The sequence below is a fragment of the Heliangelus exortis genome, unplaced genomic scaffold (assembly GCF_036169615.1).
Source record: "Heliangelus exortis unplaced genomic scaffold, bHelExo1.hap1 Scaffold_114, whole genome shotgun sequence".
In the NCBI taxonomy this organism is placed as follows: Eukaryota; Metazoa; Chordata; class Aves; order Apodiformes; family Trochilidae; genus Heliangelus; species Heliangelus exortis.
In genome coordinates, this window is record NW_027285934.1 from 14,483 (window position 1) to 32,047 (window position 17,565).

At 65.6% G+C, this 17,565-nt stretch overlaps 1 protein-coding gene across 1 annotated transcript in view; it reads right to left on the bottom strand.

Moving 5' to 3' along the window:
• NEURL4 (neuralized E3 ubiquitin protein ligase 4) overlaps positions 1 to 17,068 on the bottom strand; it is a gene marked incomplete at its 5' end in the record, with an annotated part of 29,346 nt that extends 12,278 nt beyond the window's left edge. The window contains 8 exon segments of the mRNA XM_071732521.1: positions 4,175 to 4,356; positions 6,426 to 6,747; positions 10,023 to 10,095; positions 12,399 to 12,413; positions 12,415 to 12,465; positions 12,467 to 12,492; positions 13,692 to 13,803; positions 16,872 to 17,068. Of these exon segments, the coding sequence (XP_071588622.1) occupies positions 4,175 to 4,356; positions 6,426 to 6,747; positions 10,023 to 10,095; positions 12,399 to 12,413; positions 12,415 to 12,465; positions 12,467 to 12,492; positions 13,692 to 13,803; positions 16,872 to 17,068 (978 nt within the window).
• Positions 17,069 to 17,565: the final 497 nt, after the last annotated feature.

Here is a 17,565-nt window from a genome sequence, read left to right on the forward strand (position 1 = left end):
GGGGGGGTCACCAGGGAAAGGGGGGGGGACACCAGGGAAAGGGAGGGGGGGACACCTGGGGGGGGGGCTGGGAAACCAGGAAAAGGGGGGGGGCACCAGGAAAAGGGGGGGGACACTGGGAAAAGGGGGGGACACAAGGAAAAGGGAGGGGGGACACCTGGGGGGGGCTGGGAAACCAGGAAAGGGGGGGGACACCAGGAAAAGGGGGAGGGGACACCAGGGAAAGGGGGGGGGGAGACACCAGGGAAAGGGGGGGGACACCAGGAAAAGGGGAGGAGGTGGCACCTGGGGGGGGCTGGGAAACCAGGAAAAGGGGGGGGACACCGGGAAAAGGGGGGTGACACGAGGAAAAGGGGGGGTGACACCAGGGAAAGGGGGGGGTGACACCAGGAAAAGGGGGGGGACACGAGGAAAAGGGGGGAGGTGGCACCTGGGAAAGGGGGGGGGACACGAGGAAAAGGGGGGGGACACCAGGGAAAGGGGGGGGGCACCAGGGAAAAGGGGGGGGGCCACTGGGAAAAGGGGGGGGACACCAGGAAAAGGGGGGAGGTGGCACCTGGGGGGGGCTGGGAAACCAGGAAAAGGGGGGGGACACTGGGAAAGGGGGGGGGGACACCAGGAAAAGGGGGGAGGTGGCACCTGGGAAAGGGGGGGGACACCAGGGAAAGGGGGGGGTCACGAGGAAAAGGGAGGGGGGACACCTGGGGGGGGGCTGGGAAACCAGGAAAAGGGGGGGTGACACCAGGGAAAGGGGGGAGGTGGCACCTGGGGGGGGCTGGGACACCAGGAAAAGGGGGGGGGACACCAGGAAAAGGGGGGGACACCAGGGAAAGGGGGAGGGGACACCAGGGAAAGGGGGGAGGTGGCACCTGGGGGGGGCTGGGAAACCAGGAAAATGGGGGGGGGACACCAGGAAAAGGGGGGGGGGACACCAGGGAAAGGGGGGGGACACGAGGAAAAGGGGGGGGACACCAGGGAAACGGGGGGGGGACACAAGGAAAAGGGGGGAAGGGGGCACCTGGGGGGGGCTGGGAAACCAGGAAAATGGGGGGGGACACTGGGAAAAGGGGGGGGACACGAGGAAAGGGGGGGGGGGGACACGAGGAAAAGGGGGGGGGACACCAGGGAAAGGGGGGAGGTGGCACCTGGGAAAGGGGGGGGTCACGAGGAAAAGGGAGGGGGGACACCTGGGGGGGGGCTGGGAAACCAGGAAAAGGGGGGGGACACTGGGAAAGGGGGGGACACCAGGGAAAGGGGGGGGGGACACCTGGAAAAGGGGGGGGGACATGAGGAAAGGGGGGGGGACACCAGGAAAAGGGGGGGGACACGAGGAAAAGGGGGGTGACACCAGGGAAAGGGGGGGACACCAGGAAAAGGGGGGGGACACAAGGGAAAGGGGGGGTGACACCAGGGAAAGGGGGGGGGACACCAGGGAAAGGGAGGGGGGACACCTGGGGGGGGGCTGGGAAACCAGGAAAAGGGGGGGGACACTGGGAAAGGGAGGGGTGACACCAGGGAAAGGGGGGGGACACCAGGGAAAGGGGGGGGACACCTGGAAAAGGGGGGGGACACGAGGAAAAGGGGGGGGACACCAGGGAAAGGGGGGGGGACACCAGGAAAAGGGGGGGGGACACCAGGAAAAGGGGGGGGACACCAGGGAAAGGGGGGGGACACCAGGAAAGGGGGGGGGTCACGAGGAAAAGGGGGGGGGACACAAGGAAAAGGGGGGAAGGGGGCACCTGGGGGGGGCTGGGAAACCAGGAAAAGGGGGGGGACACTGGGAAAGGGGGGGGACATGAGGAAAAGGGGGGGGGACACCTGGAAAAGGGGGGGGACACCAGGGAAAGGGGGGGGGGTGACACGAGGAAAAGGGGGGGGGGACACGAAGAAAAGGGGGGGACACCAGGAAAAGGGGGGGGACACAAGGAAAAGGGGGGGTGACACCAGGGAAAGGGGGGGGGACACTGGGAAAGGGGGGGACACCAGGGAAAGGGGGGGGACACCTGGAAAAGGGGGGGGACACCAGGAAAAGGGGGGGGGACACATGGGGGGGGCTGGGAAACCAGGAAAAGGGGGGGGGACACTGGGAAAGGGGGGGGGGGGACACCTGGGGGGGGCTGAGACCCCCCAGGTGATGTTGGGGACCCCCAGGGATCTTGGGGTGCCCCGGGGGGGGTCTCAGGGTGCCCCAGGGATCTCGGGGTCCCCCCAGGGATATTGGGGACCCCCCAGGGATCTCAGGGTGCCCCAGGGGTGTTGGGGTCCTCCCAGGGATGTTGGGGTGCCCTGGGGGGATCTTGGGGTGCCCCGGGGGGGGTCTCAGGGTGCCCCAGGGATCTCGGGGACCCCCCAGGGAATATTGGGGACCCCCCAGGGGTGTCGGGGTGCCGGGGGGAGGTGTTGGGGTGCCCTGAGGGATGTTGGGGTGCCCCGGGGGGGTCTCAGGGTGCCCCAGAGGTGTCGGGGTCCCCCCAGGGAATATTGGGAACCCCCCAGGGGTGTTGGGCTGCCCGGGGGGGGGGTCTCAGGGTGCCCCAGGGGTGTCGGGGTGCCCTGGGGGATCTTGGGGTGCCCCGGGGGGGGTCTCAGGGTGCCCCAGGGATATCGGGGACCCCCAGGTGATGTTGGGGACCCCCCAGGGAATATTGGGGACCCCCCAGGGATGTTGGGTGCCCCGGGGAGGTGTCGGGGTGCCCCAGGGGGTATTGGGGTGCCCCGGGGGGGGTCTCAGGGTGCCCCAGGGATCTCGGGGTCCCCCCAGGGAATATTGGGGACCCCCCAGGGAATATTGGGGACCCCCCAGGGGTCTCAGGGTGCCCCAGGGGTGTCGGGGTACCCTGGGGGATCTCGGGGTGCCCCAGGGGGTATTGGGGTGCCCCAGGGGGAGTCTCAGGGTGCCCCAGGGATATCAGGGTCCCCCCAGGGAATATTGGGGACCCCCCAGGTGATGTCAGGGACCCCCCAGGGGTGTCGGGGTGCCCAGGGGGGGGTCTCAGGGTGCCCTAGGGGATCTTGGGGTCCCCCCAGGGAATATTGGGGACCCCCCAGGGATGTTGGGGTGCCGGGGGGAGGTGTCGGGGTGCCCTGGGGGATCTTGGGGTGCCCCGGGGGGGGTCTCAGGGTGCCCCAGGGATATCAGGGACCCCCCAGGGAATATTGGGGACCCCCCAGGGGTGTCGGGGTGCCGGGGGGAGGTGTTGGGGTGCCCTGAGGGATGTCAGGGTGCCCCGGGGGGGGTCTCGGGGTGCCCCAGGGGTGTTGGGGTGCCCCAGGGGTGTCGGGGTGCCCCGGGGAGGGTCTCAGGGTGCCCCAGGGATATCGGGGTCCCCCCCAGGGAATATTGGGTACCCCCCAGTGGTGTTGGGTGCCCCGGGGGGGGTCTCAGGGTGCCCCAGGGGTGTTGGGGTGCCCTGAGGGATGTTGGGGTGCTGGGGGGAGGTGTCGGGGTGCCCCGGGGGGGGTCTCAGGGTGCCCCAGGGATCTCGGGGTCCCCCCAGGGAATATTGGGGACCCCCCAGGGGTGTTGGGGTGCCGGGGGGAGGTGTCGGGGTGCCCTGGGGGGGTCTCAGGGTGCCCCAGGGGTGTCGGGGTGCCCCGGGGAGGGTCTCAGGGTGCCCCAGGGAATATTGGGGACCCCCCAGGGGTGTCGGGGTGCCCCAGGGGGGGTCTCAGGGTGCCCCAGGGATATCGGGGACCCCCCAGGTGATGTCAGGGACCCCCCAGGGGTGTTGGGGTGCCCCGGGGGGGGTCTCAGGGTGCCCCAGGGATCTCGGGGTCCCCCCAGGGAATATTGGGGACCCCCCAGGGATGTCGGGGTGCCGGGGGGAGGTGTTGGGGTGCCCCAGGGGGGGTCTCAGGGTCCCCCGGGGGATCTTGGGGTGCCCCGGGGGGGGTCTCAGGGTCCCCCCCGGGATATTGGGGTCCCCCCAGGGAATATCGGGGACCCCCCAGGTGATGTCAGGGACCCCCCAGGGAATATTGGGGACCCCCCCAGGGGTGTCGGGGTGCTGGGGGGAGGTGTCGGGGTGCCCTGGGGGATGTTGGGGTGCCCCAGGGGTGTCGGGGTCCCCCCAGGGAATATCGGGGACCCCCCAGGGAATATTGGGGACCCCCCAGGGATGTCGGGGTGCTGGGGGGAGGTGTTGGGGTGCCGGGGGGGTGCGGGGTCTCCCACCTGATCGGAGGTTGGTCATGGTGGAGGGGAGCTGGAGGTGGGTGGGGCTGTGGGTGGTGACCCCGATCTCGATGGACCCCGCCCACTTCTCCACCATCCGGTCCAAACGGACCTGGAAGAGCTCGTTGGGAGCCAGAGCCCGGGCACTGAGCACCACCCCGTGGTTAAAGTCATCCGTGGCACTGCGGGGACACGAGGGGGACACGAGTGGGACACGAGGGAGTGGCACAGGGACATGGGGACACGAGGGGGACACGAGGGAGTGGCACAGGGACATGGGGACACGAGGGGGACACGAGGGAGTGGCACAGGGACATGGGGACACGAGGGGGACACGAGTGGGACATCAGTGGGACATCAGTGGGACACGAGGGAGTGGCACAGGGACATGGGGACACGAGGGGGACACGAGTGGGACATCAGTGGGACATCAGTGGGACACGAGGGAGTGGCACAGGGACATGGGGACACGAGGGGGACACGAGTGGGACACGAGTGGGACACGAGTGGGACAGAGACACGAGGGGGACACGAGTGGGACACGAGTGGGACATCAGTGGGACACGAGGGAGTGGCACAGGGACATGGGACACGAGGGGGACACCAGTGGGACACGAGTGGGACACAAGGGAGTGGCACAGGGACATGGAGACACAAGTGGGACACAAGGGAGTGGCACAGGGACACGGGGACACGAGTGGGACAGGGACAGGGACAGCACCACCCCGTGGGTAAAGGCATGCGTGGCACTGTGGGGACACGAGTGGGAGACCAGTGGGACACGAGTGGGACACGAGTGGGACGCGAGGGAGTGGCACAGGGACACGGGGACACGAGTGGGACAGGGACAGGGACAGCACCACCCCGTGGGTAAAGGCATGCGTGGTACTGTGGGGACACGAGGGGGACAGCAGTGGGACACGAGTGGGACATCAGTGGGATGCAGTGTCACAGGGACCCCAAAAGACGAGACCCCCAGGGCCATCCCCATCCCCCCAGAGGACCCTCCCTCCCCTCCCCCTCCCGCGTCCCCAAGGAGGTGTCCCCAGGGGGTGTCCCCAGGGGGTGTCCCCAAGAGGGTGTCCCCAGGGGTTGTCCCCAAGTGTTTGTCCCCAAGGAGGTGTCCCCAGAGGTTGTCCCCAAGTGTTTGTCCCCAAGGAGGTGTCCCCAGAGGTTGTCCCCAAGTGTTTGTCCCCAAGGAGGTGTCCCCAAGGAGGTGTCCCCAAGGGTTTGTCTCCAAGGGGTGTCCCCAAGGAGGTGTCCCCAAGTGTTTGTCCCCAAGGGTTTGTCCCCAGAGGTTGTCCCCAAGTGTTTGTCCCCAAGGAGGTGTCCCCAGGGGGTGTCCCCAAGGGTTTGTCCCCAAGTGTTTGTCCCCAAGGAGGTGTCCCCAGAGGTTGTCCCCAAGTGTTTGTCCCCAAGGAGGTGTCCCCAAGGATTGTCCCCAAGTGTTTGTCCCCAAGTGTTTGTCCCCAAGGAGGTGTCCCCAGGGGGTGTCCCCAAGGGTTTGTCCCCAAGGGGTGTCCCCAGGTGTTTGTCCCCAAGTGTTTGTCCCCAAGGAGGTGACCCCAGGGGTTGTCCCCAAGTGTTTGTCCCCAAGGGGTGTCCCCAGAGGTTGTCCCCAAGTGTTTGTCCCCAGGGGTTGTCCCCAAGGAGGTGTCCCCAGGTGTTTGTCCCCAAGTGTTTGTTCCCAAGTGTTTGTCCCCAAGGAGGTGTCCCCAGAGGTTGTCCCCAAGGGTTTGTCCCCAACGGGTGTCCCCAAGTGTTTGTCCCCAAGTGTTTGTCCCCAAGGAGGTGTCCCCAGGGGGTGTCCCCAAGGAGGTGTCCCCAAGGGTTTGTCCCCAAGTGTTTGTCCCCAAGGAGGTGTCCCCAGAGGTTGTCCCCAAGAGGTTGTCCCCAGGGGTTGTCCCCAAGGGTTTGTCCCCAAGGAGGTGTCCCCAAGGGGTTGTCCCCACGAGTTTGTCCCCAAGTGTTTGTCCCCAAGGGGTGTCCCCAGGGGTTGTCCCCAGGGGGTGTCCCGAAGTGTTTGTCCCCAAGGAGGTGTCCCCAGAGGTTGTCCCCAAGTGTTTGTCCCCAAGTGTTTGTCCCCAAGGAGGTGCCCCCAAGGATTGTCCCCAAGTGTTTGTCCCCAAGGAGGTGTCCCCAGGGGTTGTCCCCAAGTGCTTGTCCCCAAGGGTTTGTCCCCAAGGAGGTGTCCCCAGAGGTTGTCCCCAAGTGTTTGTCCCCAAGGGGTGTCCCCAGGGGTGCCCCTCACTGTGGCCTCAGGGCCGTGCGTCCCTCGTTGACGACAGCAGCTTTCTGGCCACAGTTGGGGTGGAAGAGGAGGCGCGGGGGGGGTGGTGGCCCAGCCGGGGGGGGCGGTGGCCCAGCCGGGGCCTGCGGTGGCCCCGTCGAGGAGGGGTGAGGGGACAGGAGGGGCCTGCGGGTGGCCTCGGGTGACAGAGCCCTGAGGATGGCGTTGTGGCGCCTCAGGCGGTCGCTGGGGTTGTGGGTGTGGACAATTGTCACCTTGACCGCCATCCCGTAGAGATCCACCACCCCGTAGACCACCAGGGGGGTGAGGGTGGTGGCCACGCCTTGGGGACACGAGGAAAACACCACAAAAAACACAAAGAAAAGGGACGTGGGGACGTTGTGGGGACGTTGTGGGGATGTGGGGACGTTGTGGGGATGTTGTGGGGATGTGGGGACGTTGTGGGGACGTTGTGGGGATGTGGGGATGTTGTGGGGATGTTGTGGGGATGTGGGGATGTTGTGGGGACATTGTGGGGATGTGGGGACATTGTGGGGATGTGGGGACGTTGTGGGGATGTTGTGGGGACATTGTGGGGATGTGGGGACGTTGTGGGGACGTTGTGGGGACGTTGTGGGGATGTGGGGACGTTGTGGGGATGTTGTGGGGACATTGTGGGGATGTGGGGATGTTGTGGGGACGTTGTGGGGACGTTGTGGGGATGTGGGGACGTTGTGGGGATGTGGGGACGTTGTGGGGATGTTGTGGGGACATTGTGGGGATGTGGGGATGTTGTGGGGACGTTGTGGGGACGTTGTGGGGATGTGGGGATGTTGTGGGGACATTGTGGGGACGTTGTGGGGATGTGGGGACGTTGTGGGGATGTTGTGGGGATGTTGTGGGGACGTTGTGGGGATGTGGGGACGTTGTGGGGATGTGGGGACGTTGTGGGGATGTTGTAGGGATGTGGGGACGTTGTGGGGACGTTGTGGGGACGTTGTGGGGATGTGGGGACGTTGTGGGGACGTTGTGGGGACATTGTGGGGATGTGGGGACGTTGTGGGGATGTGGGGACGTTGTGGGGACGTTGTGGGGACATTGTGGGGATGTGGGGACGTTGTGGGGATGTGGGGATGTTGTGGGGACGTTGTGGGGATGTGGGGACGTTGTGGGGATGTTGTGGGGATGTGGGGACGTTGTGGGGACGTTGTGGGGACGTTGTGGGGACGTGGGACAGCCCGGATGGGGACAGGAGGGAGAGTGGGGACAACTCGGGATGGGAGGGACCAGGAAGGACCCCAAGGGCATGAGGTGACAGGGTTGGGGACATTCAGGGGATGGGGTGACCCCAAGTGCCACCCTGAGGTTCCCAAGCTGTGAGGTGACAGGGTCCTTCCTGCTCCCTCCCATCCCCGGGAGCCACCCTGAGGTCCCCAAGAGCCACCCTGAGGTCTCCAAGGGCACAAGGTGACAAGGTTGGGGACATCCTGGGGATGGGAGGGAGCAGGAAGGACCCCAAGGGCATGAGGTGACAGGGTTGGGGACATTCAGGGGATGGGGTGTCCCCAAGTGCCACCCTGAGGTCCCCAAGAGCCACCCTGAGGTTCCCAAGAGCCACCCTGAGGTCCCCAAGGGCATGAGGTGACAACGTTGGGGACATCCCATGGATGGAAGGGACAAGGAAGGACCCCCAAGGGCATGAGGTGACAGGGTTGGGGACATCCTGGGGATGGAAGGGACCAGGAAGCACCCTGAGGTCCCCAAGAGCCACCCTGAGGTCCCCAAGGGCATGAGGTGACAGGGTTAGGGACATCCTGGGGATGGGAGGGAGAAGGAAGGACCCCAAGGGCATGAGGTGACAAGGTTGGGGACATTCAGGGGATGGGGTGTCCCCAAGTGCCACCCTGAGGTTCCCAAGAGCCACCCTGAGGTCCCCAAGAGCCACCCTGAGGTCCCCAAGGGCATGAGGTGACAGGGTTGGGGACATCCGGGGATGGGAGGGAGCAGGAAGGACCCTGAGACCCCCAAGAGCCACCCTGAGATCCCCAAGAGCCACCCTGAGGTCCCCAAGGGCATGAGGTGACAGGGTTGGGGACATCCTGGGGATGGAAGGGACAAGGAAGCACCCTGAGGTCCCCAAGAGCCACCCTGAGGTCCCCAAGGGCATGAGGTGACAGGGTTGGGGACATCCTGGGGATGGAAGGGACAAGGAAGCACCCTGAGGTCCCCAAGTGCCACCCTGAGGTCCCCAAGGGCATGAGGTGACAAGGTTGGGGACATCCCGGGGATGGGAGGGAGCAGGAAGGACCCTGAGGTTCCCAAGAGCCACTCTGAGGTCCCCAAGGGCATGAGGTGACAACGTTGGGGACATCCATGGATGGAAGGGACAAGGAAGGACCCCAAGGGCATGAGGTGACAAGGTTGGGGACATTCAGGGGATGGGGTGTCCCCAAGAGCCACCCTGAGGTCCCCAAGCTGTGAGGTGACAAGGTTGGGGACATCCCGGGGATGGAAGGGACCAGGAAGGACCCCAAGGGCATGAGGTGACAGGGTTGGGGACATTCAGGGATGGGGTGTCCCAAGTGCCACCCTGAGGTCCTTCAAGGTCATGGGATGTTCCCTGATGTCCCCAACACCCCCAATGTCCCCAATCTCCCCCATGTCCCCAATGTCCCCAACGTCCCCCATGACCCCAACGCCCCCAAATGTCCCCAACACCCCCAACATCCCCAATGTCCCCCATGTCCCCAACCCCCCCAATGTCCCCAATCCCCCCATGTCCCCAATGTCCCCATTGTCCCCAACACCCCAATCCCCCCAACATCCCCAATGTCCCCAAATGTCCCAACATCCCCAATGTCCCCAAATGTCCCCCGTGTCCCCAACACCCCCAATGTCCCCAATCCCCCCCATGTCCCCAAATGTCCCCATTGTCCCCAACACCCCAACATCCCAAATGTCACCCATGTCCCCAATGCCCCCAAATATCCATGTCCCCAACACCACCCCAATGTCCCCAAATGTCCCCAATGTCCCCAATGTCCCCAAATGTCCCCAAATGTCCCCAATGTCCCCAACATCCCCAATGTCCCCAAATGTCTCCCATGTCCCAACACCCCCAATGTCCCCAACACCCCCCATGTCCCCAACGCCCCCAACACCCCCAACATCCCCAATGTCCCCAATCCCCCCATGTCCCCAATGTCCCCAAATGTCCCCAATCCCCCCAAAGTCCCCAACGTCCCCCATGTCCCCAACACCCCCAAATGTCCCCAATGTCCCCAACACCCCCCATGTCCCCAATGTCCCCAAATGTCCCCAATGTCCCCAACGCCCCCAACCCCCCAATGTCCCCCATTGTCCCCAACATCCCCAATGTCCCCAATGTCCCCAAATGTCCCCAATGTCCCCAACACACCCCCAATGTCCCCAACACCCTCTGATGCCCCCCATGTCCCCAATGTCCCCAACATCCCCCATGACCCCAACACCCCCAAATGTCCCCAACATCCACAATGTCCCCAATGTCCCCAAATGTCCCCATTGTCCCCAACACCCCCAACACCCCCAACATCCCCAACACCCCCAATGTCCCCAAATGTCCCCAAATGTCCCCACCTTGGTCGATCCCATTGATGTAGAAGTGCAGAGCGTTGTTGGCTTTTCGGGTCAGTCCAATGTGGTCCCCTTCCTGGGGGGGGGAGGTGACAAAGAGGTGACAAAGAGGTGACAAAGAGGTGACAACCCCCCCCCTACCCCCCCCACACATTGGGGGGTCCCATGGGTGGGGGGGGAGGCCCTGGGGGGGGGATTTGGGGGTCCCAGGGGGGGGGGGGGTCCTCCCAATCTTGAGGATTCTGGGGGATCCTGGGGAGGATTTGGGGGGCTTGGGGGGGGTCCCAAAAGGTTTTGGGGTCCCAGGGGGTTTGGGGGGGTCCCAGGGAGTTTGGGGGGGTCCTGGGAGTTTGGGGGGGTCCCAGGGGGATCCTTTGGGTGGGGGGGAGGGAATTTGGGGGATTCCTCCCAATCTTTGGGATTCTGGGGGATCCTGGGGAGGATTTGGGGGGTTTGGGGGGGTCCAAAAGGTTTTGGGGTCCCAGGGGGGTTTGGGGGGGTCCCAAGGAGTTTGGGGGGGGTCCAGGAAATTTGGGGGGGTCCTGGGAGTTTGGGGGGGTCCCAGGGGGATCCTTTGGGTGGGGGGGGAGGTCCCAGAGGGGGGAATTTGGGGGGTCCCAGGGGGGGGGTTCCTCCCAATCTTGAGGATTCTGGGGGATCCTGAGGAGGATTTGGGGGGCTTGGGGGGGTCCCAAAAGGTTTTGGGGTCCCAGAGGGGTTTTGGGGGGGTCCTCAGGGAGTTTGGGGGGGTCCCAGGAAGTTTGGGGGGGTCCTGGGAGTTTGGGGGGGTCCCAGGGGGATCCTTTGGGTGGGGGGGAGGGGAATTTAGGGGATTCCTCCCAATCTTGGGAGATTCTGGGGGATCCTGGGGAGGATCTGGGGGGTTTGGGGGGGTCCCAAAAGGTTTTGGGGTCCCAGTGGGGTTTGGGGGGGTCCCAGGAAGTTTGGGGGGGTCCCAGGGGGGTTTGGGGGGGTCCCAGGGGGATCCTTTGGGGGGGGGGGGGAGGTCCTGGGGGGGGAATTTGGGGGTCCCAGGGGGGGGGTTCCTCCCAACCTTGGGAGATTCTGGGGGATCCTGGGGAGGATTTGGGGGGGGTCCCAAAAGGTTTTGGGGTCCCAGGGGGGTTTGGGGGGGGTCTCAGGGAATTTTGGGGGGGTCCCAGGAAGTTTGGAGGGGGTCCCAGGGAATTTGGGGGGGGGTCCCAGGGGGATCCTTTGGGTGGGGGGGAGGGGAATTTGGGGGATTCCTCCCAATCTTGGGGATTCTGGGGGATCCTGGGGAGGATTTGGGGGGGTTTGGGGGGGTCCCAAAAGGTTTTGGGGGTCCCAGGGGGTGTTTGGGGGGGTCTCAGGGAGTTTGGGGGGGTCCTGGGAGTTTGGGGGGGGTCCCAGGGGGATCCCTTTGGGGGGGGGGGGGGAGATCCTGGGGGGGGGAATTTGGGGGATTCTGCCCCAATCTTGGGGATTCTGGGGGATCCTGGGGAGGATTTGGGGGGTTTGGGGGGGTCCCAAAAGGTTTTGGGGTCCCAGGGGGGTTTGGGGGGGTCCCAGGAAGTTTGGGGGGGGTCCTGGGAATTTGGTGGGGGTCCCAGGGGGATCCTTTGGGTGGGGGGGGAGGGGGAATTTGGGGGATTCCTCCCGATCTCTGGGATTCTGGGGGATCCTGGGGAGGATTTGGGGGGTTTGGGGGGGTCCCACGAGGTTTTGGGGTCCCAGGGGGGTTTGGGGGGGTCTCAGGAGTTTGGGGGGTCCTGGGAATTTGGGGGGGTCCCAGGGGGATCCTTTGGGGGGGGGGGGAGGTCCCAGGGGGGGGGATTTGGGGGTCCCAGGGGGGGGATTTCCTCCCAATCTTGAGGATTCTGGGGATCCTGGGGAGGATTTGGGGGGTTTGGGGGGGTCCCAAAAGGTTTTTGGGGTCCCAGGGGGGTTTTGGGGGGTCTCAGGGAGTTTGGGGGGGTCCTGGGAGTTTGGGGGGGGTCCCAGGGGGATCCTTTGGGTGGGGGGGAGGGGAATTTAGGGGATTCCTCCCAATCTTGGGGATTCTGGGGGATCCTGGGGAGGATTTGGGGGTTTTGGGGGGTCCCACGAGGTTTTGGGGTCCCAGGGGGGTTTGGGGGGGTCCCAAGGAGTTTGGGGGGGTCCCAGGAAGTTTGGGGGGGTCCTGGGAGTTTGGGGGGGTCCCAGGGGGATCCTTTGGGTGGGGGGGGAGGGGGAATTTGGGGGATTCCTCCGATCTTTGGGATTCTGGGGATCCTGGGGAGGATCTGGGGGGTTTGGGGGGGTCCCAAAAGGTTTTGGGTCCCAGGGGGGTTCGGGGGGGTCTCAGGGAGTTTGGGGGGGTCCTGGGAGTTTGGGGGAGGCCCCAAGGGGGGGGGTCACCTGCAGCTCATCCAGGGCTGAACTCGCAGTATTCCCTCCGGGTGCCTTTCCCATTGGTGAGGATCCCTACATCCACTATTTCATATGATGGTCCCTAAAAAAATGGGGGGGAACCCCAAAATTTTGGGGGGGGAGGGGTCCCCAGCATTTGGGGGGGGTCCCCAAAAATATTCCCAAGGGACCCAGGAATCTGAGGAGCCCCCCCCACCCCTTTTTTAGGAACCTCAAGGAAGCCCAAACTTGATTTTGGGGCTTTTAGGGGGCACCCAAGTGTCTGGGGGGGACCCCAAAATTTTGGGGGGGGGGTCCCCAGCTTTTGGGGGGGATCCCCAGATTTTGGGGGGGGTCCCCAGATTTTGGGGGGGGTCCCCAGTTTTTTGGGGGGGTTCTTGGGGGGGCTCCCACCCCTATTTTGGGGGAGGCACCCAGGGAACTTCTTTAGGAGCCTCGAGGAAGCCCAACCTCGATTTTTGGGGGGCACCCAAGTGCCTGGGGGGGACCCCAACATTTTTTGGGGGGGTTCCCAGTTTTTGTGGGGGGTCCCCAGATTTTGGGGGGGGTTCTTGGGGGGGCTCCCACCCCCATTTTTTGGGGGGAGGCACCCAGGGAACTTCTTTAGGAGCCTCGAGGAAGCCCAACCTCGATTCTTGGGGGGCTCCCAAGTGTCTGGGGGTGACCCCAAAATTTTGGGGGGGGGTCCCCAGCTTTTGGGGGGGATCCCCAGATTTTGGGGGGGGTCCCCAGTTTTTGGGGGGGTTTCTGGGGGGCTCCCACCCCTATTTTGGGGGGAGGCACCCAGGGAACTTCTTTAGGAGCCTCAAGGAAGCCCAAACTCGATTCTTGGGGGGCTCCCAAGTGTCTGGGGGGGACCCCAAAATTTTGGGGGGGATCCCCAGCATTTTGGGGGGGGTCCCCAGTTTTTGGGGGGGCTCTTGGGAGGGCTCCCACCCCCATTTTGGGGGAGGCACCCAGGGAACTTCTTTAGGAGCCTCGAGGAAGCCCAACCTCGATTCTTGGGGGGGCTCCCAAGTGCCTGGGGGTGACCCCAAAATTTTGGGGGGGGGTCCCCAGGTTTTGGGGGGGGGTCCCCAGTTTTTTGGGGGGGTCTTGGGGGGGCTCCCACCCCCATTTTTGGGGGAGGCACCCAGGGAACCCCCCCCACCCCTTTTTTAGGAGCCTCGAGGAAGCCCAAACTCGATTTTTGGGCTTTTAGGGGGCTCCCAAGTGTCTGGGGGGGACCCCAAAATTTTGGGGGGGGGTCCCAGGTTTTGGGGTGCCCCGGGGGGGTCTCACCTGAGCGGAGGTTGGTCATGGTTGCGGGGTACTCCAAGCTGTTGGGGTTGTGAGCTGTGACCCCAATTTCAATGGACCCCGACCACTTATCCACCAATTTGTCGATGCGGATCTGGGGGGGGGGGGGACCCCAAAAAAAAAAAAAAAGAGGGTGAAACCCCCCCAAAAAAACCAACAAAAACCCCAAGAACTGCCCCAAAATACCCCAAGAAACCCCCAAATATCTCCCCGTAGCTCAAGGGGGGGTTGGTGAGGAGGGGATCCCCCAAAATCCCCCCCAGGAGCCCTCCCACCCCCCCAAAACCCCACCAAGACCCCTCAGAGCCCCCCAAAATCCCCCCCAGGACCCCTCTCAGCCCCCCAAAACCCCCCAAAGCCCCCTCCCAGCCCCCCAAGACCCCTCCAGGACGCCCCCCACGACCCCCAGGACCCCTCCAAGCCCCCCAAAACCCCTCCCAGCTCCCCAAGTCGCATCCAAGACCCCTCCCAGCCCCCCAAAACCCCTCCCAGCCCCCCAAGTCGCCTCCAGGACCCCTCCCAGCCCCCCAAAACCCCTCCAGGATCCCTCCTAAGACCCCCAAGACCCCTCCAGGACCCCTCCCAGTCCCCCCAGGACCCCTCCCAGCCCCCCAAAACCCCCCAAAACCCCCTCCCAGCCCCCAAAACCCCTCCAAGACCCCTCCCAGACCTCTCCCAGCCCCCCAGACCCCCCTGGGACCCCCCCTGATCCCCTTTCAGCCCCCCAAGACCCCTCCAGGACCCCTCCTAGGACCCCCAACCCCCCTCCAGGACCCCTCCTATCCCCCCAAAACCCCCTCCAGCCCCCCAAGTCCCCGCCAGGACCCCTCCAGGAGCCTTCAACCCCCCAGGACCCCTCCCGAAGGACCCCCAAGACCCCTCCCAGCCCCCAAGTCCCCTCCAGGACCCCTCCCAGCTCCCTAAGTCCCCTCCAGGACCCCTCCTAGGACCCCAAAACCCCCCAAAGCCCCCTCCCAGCCCCCCAAGTCCCCTCCAGGACCCCTCCCAGCCCCCCAAGACCCCTCCAGGACCCCTCCCAGCCCCCCAAAACCCCCTTCCAGCCCCCCACGACCCCTCCAGGACCCTCCCAGCCCCCAAGTCCCCTCCAGGACCCCCCAGGGTCACCTCAAACATCTCCCCGTCCCTGAGGGGCCGGTTGGTGAGGACGGGACCCCCCAAAACTCCCTCCCAGCCCCCCAAGTCCCCTCCAGGACCCCTCCTAGGACCCCCAAGTCCCCTCCAGGACCCCTCCTAGGACCCCCAAGTCCCCTCCAGGACCCCTCCTAGGACCCCCAAGACCCCTCCAGGAGCCCTTCAACCCTCCCAAGACCCCTCCAGGACCCCTCCCAGCCCCCCAAGACCCCTCCCAGCCCCCCAAGTCCCCTCCAGGACCCCTCCAGCCCCCAAACCCCCTCCAGGACCCCTCTCACGCCCCTCAGGACCCCCCAGGACCCCCCAGGGTCACCTCAAACATCTCCCCGTCCCTGAGGGGCCAGTTGGTGAGGACGGGACCCCCCAAAACTCCCTCCCAGCCCCCCAAACCCCCGCCAGGACCCCCCTAGATCCCCTTTCAGCCCCCCAAGTCCCCTCCAGGACCCCTCCCAGCCCCCCAAACCCCCCTCCCAGCCCCCCAAGTCCCCTCCAGGACCCCTCCCAGCCCCCAAACTCCCCTCCCAGCCCCCCAAGTCCCCTCCAGGACCCCTCCTAGGACCCCCAAGACCCCTCCAGGAGCCCTTCAACCCCCCCAGGACCCCTCCAGGATCCCTCCAGGAGCCCTTCAACCCCCCAGGACCCTTCCTATCCCCCCAAAACCCCCTTCCAGCCCCCCAAGTCCCCTCCAGGACCCCTCCCAGCCCCCCAAGACCCCTCCAGGAGCCCTTCAACCCCCCCAAGACCCCTCCAGGGCCCCTCCTATCCCCCCAAAACCCCCTCCCAGCCCCCCAAGCCCCCTCCAGGACCCCTCCTATCCCCCCAAAACCCCCTCCCAGCCCCCAAACCCCCTCAGGACCCCTCCAGGACCCCTCCCATCCCCCCAAAACCCCCTCCCAGCCCCCCAAACCCCCCTCAGGACCCCTCCAGGACCCCTCCAGGGTCACCTCAAACATCTCCCCGTCCCTGAGGGGCCGGTTGGTGAGGACGGGACCCCCCAAAACTCCCTCCCAGCCCCCCAGGTCCCCTCCAGGACCCCTCCCAGCTCCCCAAGACCCTTCCAGGACCCCTCCCAGCCCCCAAGACCCCTCCAGGATCCCTCCTAGGACCCCCAAGACCCCTCCAGGACCCCTCCCAGCCCCCCAAGTCCCCTCCAGGACCCCTCCCAGCCCCCAAGTCCCCTCCAGGACCCCTCCTATCCCCCAAAACCCTCTCCAGGACCCCTCCCAGCCCCCCAAGACCCCTCCAGGACCCCTCCTATCCCCCGAAAACCCTCTCCCAGTCCCCCAAGACCCCTCCAGGACCCCTCCCAGCTCCCCAAGACCCCTCCAGGACCCCTCCCAGCCCCCCAAGTCCCCTCCAGGACCCCTCCCAGCTCCCTAAGTCCCCTCCAGGACCCCTCCTAGGACCCCCAAGTCCCCTCCAGGACCCCTCCCATCCCCCCAAACCCCCTCCAGGACCCCTCCCAGCCCCCCAAACCCCCTCCAGGACCCCTCCCAGCCCCCCAAGACCCTTCCAGGACCCCTCCCAGCCCCCCAAGTCCCCTCCAGGACCCCTCCCAGCCCCCCAAACCCCCTCCAGGACCCCTCCCAGCCCCCCAAGACCCCTCCAGGACCCTCCCAGCCCCCCATAACCCCCTCCCAGCCCCCCAAAATCCCCTCCCAGCCCCCAAGACCCCTCCAAGACCCCTCCTATCCCCCCAAAACCCCCTCCCAGCCCCCCAAGACCCCTCCAGGACCCCTCCCATCCCCCCAAGCCCCCCTCCAGGACCCCTCCTAATCCCCCCAAAACCCCCTCCCAGGACCCCCAAGTCCCCTCCAGGACCCCTCCCATCCCCGAAGTCCCCTCCAGGATCCCTCCTAGGACCCCCAAGACCCCTCCAGGAGCCATTCAAACCCCCCAGAACCCTCTCCCAGCCCCCCAAGTCCCCTCCAGGACCCCTCCCAGCCCCCCAAGACCCCTCCAGGACCTCTCCCAGCCCCCCAAATCCCCTCAGGACCCCTCCAGGGTCACCTCAAACATCTCCCCGTCCCTGAGGGGCCGGTTGGTGAGGACGACCCCGTTGTTGAACTCGTCGAGGGGCCGGCGGCGCTCGGCGGTTTTGTGGCCGTTGCTGAGTTTGATGAGGGCCCCACACTTCTCGTGGAACAGCAGCGCCTCATTGGACAGCGGGGGGCCTGGCCCCGCCCACCCCGCGCCTGGGGGCGGGGCTTGTCACGACACGGCCCCTCCCCCTCCTCCCCAAAAAAATAGGAACCCCCCCTCCCCCCCCCCCAACCCTCCCTTGGCCCATTCATAAGAATAGAAGAAGCTCCGCCCACTACGAGGCCACGCCCACTACTGGTAAGCCCGCCCCCTATTAGGCCACGCCCCCCACTGCTAAGCCCCGCCCCATAGAGGCCACACCCACTAATGGGGCAAGCTCCACCCCTAAGAGGCCACGCCCCTCCTTGGTAAGCCCTGCCCCCCCTACGAGGCCACGCCCCCAGCGGAAGCCCCGCCCCTCAACAGGCCACGCCCCTCCCGTCGGTAAGCTCTGTCTTAATAGGCCACGCCCCCTACTAGCAAGCCCCGCCCCAAGAGCCCACACCCTCTTATAAGCACCGCCCCTTAAGAGGCCACGCCCCCTGATAAGCACCGCCCTTAAGAGGCCACACCCACTATTGGGGCAAGCTCCGCCCCCTAAGAGGCCACGCCCACTGCTGGA